This window comes from Etheostoma spectabile, chromosome 8 (genome assembly GCF_008692095.1).
Source record: "Etheostoma spectabile isolate EspeVRDwgs_2016 chromosome 8, UIUC_Espe_1.0, whole genome shotgun sequence".
NCBI lineage: Eukaryota > Metazoa > Chordata > Actinopteri > Perciformes > Percidae > Etheostoma > Etheostoma spectabile.
In genome coordinates, this window is record NC_045740.1 from 14,796,829 (window position 1) to 14,801,254 (window position 4,426).

Below are 4,426 nucleotides of genomic sequence, written 5' to 3' on the forward strand. Positions count from 1 at the left end.
TGTGCGTGTGCGTGTGCGTGTGCGTGTGTGTGTGTGTTCCAGCCAACACCATTTCCCAACCATGTGTGAAATGGGTAACAGCATGCGATGGAGGAATTCTCTCCTCTTTTAAAGTGGTGCCTTCAAAAATGCCTTTCTGCGAATTCCCATACCACCTGAGAGCGCTAAATGAGGGGGTAGCCTGTCCAATTGCTTCGTTACAAAATACTACAACACATATATATAACCTGAGCTGCCACCACCGCTGCCACACAGGCATACAGGGCCATAAAGCTTAAGCTACTGGTCTAACCGTTAGGAAAAAAAATTCCTCTGAAGGCTGCAGATCTGTTGTTGTTGTTGTAGCCAGGGTGGTCTCTCTACCTGTGTGTCTATGTGAGCATCTTTTAAGTAACCTGATTGTGTGTGCTTAGGTCAAAGCTGAAATGTTTCTGGTTATGAAGTGTCTATCTGTCTTTGTATCTGTCTGCCCGTGTGTTTGTGTATTGGCAACGTTAAGTGTGTGCTAAAACCTCTCTAGAAGTACCTAAACAGAATAATCTGCCGTGTATCAGGTGACCCAGTCTTCCCTTGCCCAGACGCATCAGATATCGCAGTATACACAAACAACTAAAGCTGACTCTAAATCCCCCCATGTAATATTGTTCCACCCTACACCGCTCTGATTTGTTAAATTCGAGAACAGGTTTGACACATGGGCCGTTCAAAACATGGCAGGATCGTTTGCGGTTAGAGAGAAATTCCGATAAATATAAGGTACAGAGTTCAGTTCCCACAGCAGCAAATGGATGTCAATTTTAAATCAGTAAATTGTATGATATTGTAACATGACATGATGGGCACTTGACTGTTCCCTCTAACTCTGACTGATCCCTCTAATAAAATGTGTGTATTGATGTAATCTTGTCGTTTTAAGCATTTTAACTTGATTAAATGCCTTCTCTTTTTTGCCCTCTTCCATCCTTTCCCTCTGTCTCTTCATTATCTCTTTTCACCAACCACTGATCCCTCACTTTCTCTCTGGCTTTTCCGTTTTGGCCTCCCTTCCTCACATTGACCTCCCTCCCTCACATCGGTCTCATGTGGTTCCCCTTTTCTCCATCAATCACCCTCCGTCCCTCCTTCTCTGCCTCCATCACTGTCTTTTTCATCCACCATCTCTCCGTCCTCTCTGCCATCCTCAGTGAGTTCTCCAGTGGAGTTGCTGATCAGTCAGACTCTCTGCTGGGTCCACGATGACTTGAACCAGGTCGACTTCTCCAGCTACCTGCTCAAAGTCTGTGGTCAGGAGGAGGTCCTGCAGAAGTGAGTGCACACAAATGGACAGGTTATGTTGCTGCTGTTGGAAAAGAAATCATGCATCTCCAAAAGGGTAACATTTTAGAAATTGGGAGAAACAAATTGTCCCTGGCTGACTCTTCCCCCTCTCTAGCTTTTTTCTCTGTCGCTCTAATCTTGGCATCCTTTCAAAATTATGTACCAAGGAGACTGGCGGATGTTTCTATATCTTGCCCCGCGCCCTCCTCCTACATGGAAATTCTCTTCTCCCTCTGATCTAAGATACATGGGAATGGTTACTCCCATACCAAGATTTAAAGGCCCAGTACACCCAAATGTTCAAAGTTGCATAATTAGCCTGCTGTGACTATAACTGCTGATCAGATGAATGTTGTTCGGCAAGAAATTACATCATTGCTTCATCTTCAATCATAGCAAAGACAGCCCTCTTAGTATGGGGCCTAAAGCTGTGTATCATTTGCCAAATCCCAAATGTAGTTCATTTAGTGAAAGTCCCCATCCACACCAGCACTAACTTGTTAAAACCATAGCAACTGAATGGCTTGTACACAGGTTTTGTCTGCTAGGATAATAGGTTCCTCATTGGCTGCGTTTAAAGCCAACTTTGCACAGGATTGACTCTACGCAAAACAAACTTGAGTAATTAAGGACAGACAATCTCCGAAGAACGACACTGTGGCTGAATCTGATTGGATGACGGGTGTGCATTATTTTTCAAATAACCACGCAACTCTAAAAAGTGACATCAACACCTCAGACAGTGACAAAAATAACAAAACAAATAATACTAACACAATGTAGATGGTTTGTTCCCCCAAATTATAGACTAAAGAAATATTATTTTACATTCAGGGGAAGTGTCCATGGTATAAGAGGGGTAATCCACTCTGACTTCTGTTAGGGATAGTATAACAACCTACTCCGCTAAAGGAATTATTAGTCTCTGTGTGTTTCCATTTCTTTCCCCAATAACTGCTTATTACTATTGTTGTTAACATATAGTATGGTTTTCTTAACCTTGCCTCTCTTTTGCCCTGTGCCACAGTAAACACAGCCTAGGCAGCCATGAGTACGTCCAGAACTGCAGGAAGTGGGAGAATGACATCACATTACAACTACTCTCTCACTCCACCATGAGAAGAGACTTGGCACGCAGTGTAAGTCACTCTATAAAGATAACATATGAGCTCTTATAAACATTATAGTAGAATAATTCGGAACTGTGACATAATATATATTCTCATTGTGCCACTAAGATTCATTTTAACTTTTGTCCCATTGCTGGAGACCTACAACACGTTATCCTCATTTGGTGAAATGATGATCTTAGTGGTTTATAACAATAATGTATCATAATAATGATTTAGTGCGTAGCTGTCATCTTATCTGCTTGGTTGGTAAATATTGACAGCTTTTTGCTTCTGCTTTAGGCGGAAGATGACAACTCTGTGGTAGATTTAGAGAAGCCCCTGAGCCACGTGGAGAGGCCATTCAAAGAGAATGTCACCAGGTATGAGAGTCCTACACTGGTTTGGGGAAATTTCAGAAAGAACATGTAGTTATGGATTTTGTTTTCTAATAGATAGAAATGTTATGAAGAAACATGATGGACTTAGTTTACTTGTACTTTTATCTCTTGTCTGGTCTGTAAAATGGTGACCTAGTTTAAGTTAAATGTGTGGTTTTAGTTTTTGATTGATGCAGAATTATTGATTAGAAGTAGGCTTCTGTCTTAGTTATAGTATAATCTGTCTTGTTTTCTATCTGTGCTGCCTCTAAATTATACACACAGGTTACTTGCCTAATGCCGGTCTTAAGTTATGTTCCGTTAACTAAAGTCTGTCCTGATGCGATTTAGCGCTGACAGTAAGTGAACCACAGTCAAAGTTCTTCTGTCATTTCTCATTTCACACTTATCTCTCTTTGTTTGTCTTTTTGCAGACAAGGCCTGGCTGATTATTTAGAAGGCTATCATAATCAAGTTGATATCTGCCAACAAAATGAGGTATGTGTCGCCTCTGTTCGAGCCTTCAAAGAAGAAGAAAATTATTTAGATGATTTTCACTCTATTGAATTACCTGGTATTGTGCTGTAAACTTTTTGTCCGTCCCTCAGTGAGTGTTTGTGTGCTGTTAAGATAATGACAACATTAACTTATATGTGTCCAGACAGTTATGTATCCACAGTATATGTACCTTACTGAAATGCGTAGAAAGTATTGATCTTTCAAAATGGAATTTTGTGTAACTGCGGTGAATATTGAGACTCTGGTCCCACCTCTGATGCTACACCTAAATACAACACTTTCACTGAATAATATTAATCAAGGTTACCAAACAGTGTTCTCACATCTCCTGAAGGCTTTAGTGTTGATTCAAATACTTCACATACCATAAATGCTAGAATGTGAGGACATTCCTGGAAGGCAGGCTTTCGAGAAATAGCACATCTGGTTTTCAGCCAGTGTGAGTTATTGTGGAGTAATTGAATGCAGACTGAACCGTAGTTAAACTACGCTCCGCCCTCAACCCAACTTAATCCTGACAATGGCATCGACATTTATTTGTTTTGAGCCTTGTACACACAGTAGGCTGATTTGGAGTTTGAAATCCTGTTTAGATGAGTCTGTTTGATGAATTGTTGGTGGTTGTCCTTTCACAGAGACCTCCTGATGTGTTGGTCTTGTGGTAAACAGTGAGTTTCACTGTTTAAAGACGAGTTTAAAACAAAAGAATACCTCAGGGGGATATCCATTTTGCAACAGGCTAGTATGAGCATAACAAACAACTTGGGCTGTATCTCTGTTTTCAGAGTACCCAGTATAAGACTGTGGATCGTGTGGTGCAGACTTTGAAGAACCTATGTTGTGCTCTGGACGAGGTGGAGACACAAGCCATTACAGAGGCCATCAAAAGGCTGCGACACTCCGTCAATTTACCGAGGACACGCTCACCCAAGGTGGGCTCTTGACACGTACTGCATGCTTCACACATTCATACATAGCATAGTTTAGATGTATCTATGTCTTTCTAAGACCAACATGTTTTGCTTTTTAGATGGGATCCACATCGTCTGGTCAATCATCAAATGGTAAGTTCTACACACACACACACACACACACACACAC

The 4,426-nt window shown here is 41.3% G+C and overlaps 1 protein-coding gene across 3 annotated transcripts in view; it reads left to right on the forward strand.

Moving 5' to 3' along the window:
• Positions 1-4,426, forward strand: part of pik3c2a (phosphatidylinositol-4-phosphate 3-kinase, catalytic subunit type 2 alpha) — a 48,084-nt gene that overhangs the window by 24,507 nt on the left and 19,151 nt on the right. For all 3 annotated transcript variants that reach the window (XM_032522614.1, XM_032522616.1, XM_032522617.1), the window contains 6 exons: positions 1,185-1,305; positions 2,345-2,456; positions 2,730-2,809; positions 3,241-3,304; positions 4,111-4,257; positions 4,356-4,389. In XM_032522614.1, coding sequence (XP_032378505.1) covers positions 1,185-1,305; positions 2,345-2,456; positions 2,730-2,809; positions 3,241-3,304; positions 4,111-4,257; positions 4,356-4,389 — 558 coding nt within the window. The remainder of the gene's footprint in view (positions 1-1,184; positions 1,306-2,344; positions 2,457-2,729; positions 2,810-3,240; positions 3,305-4,110; positions 4,258-4,355; positions 4,390-4,426) is intronic.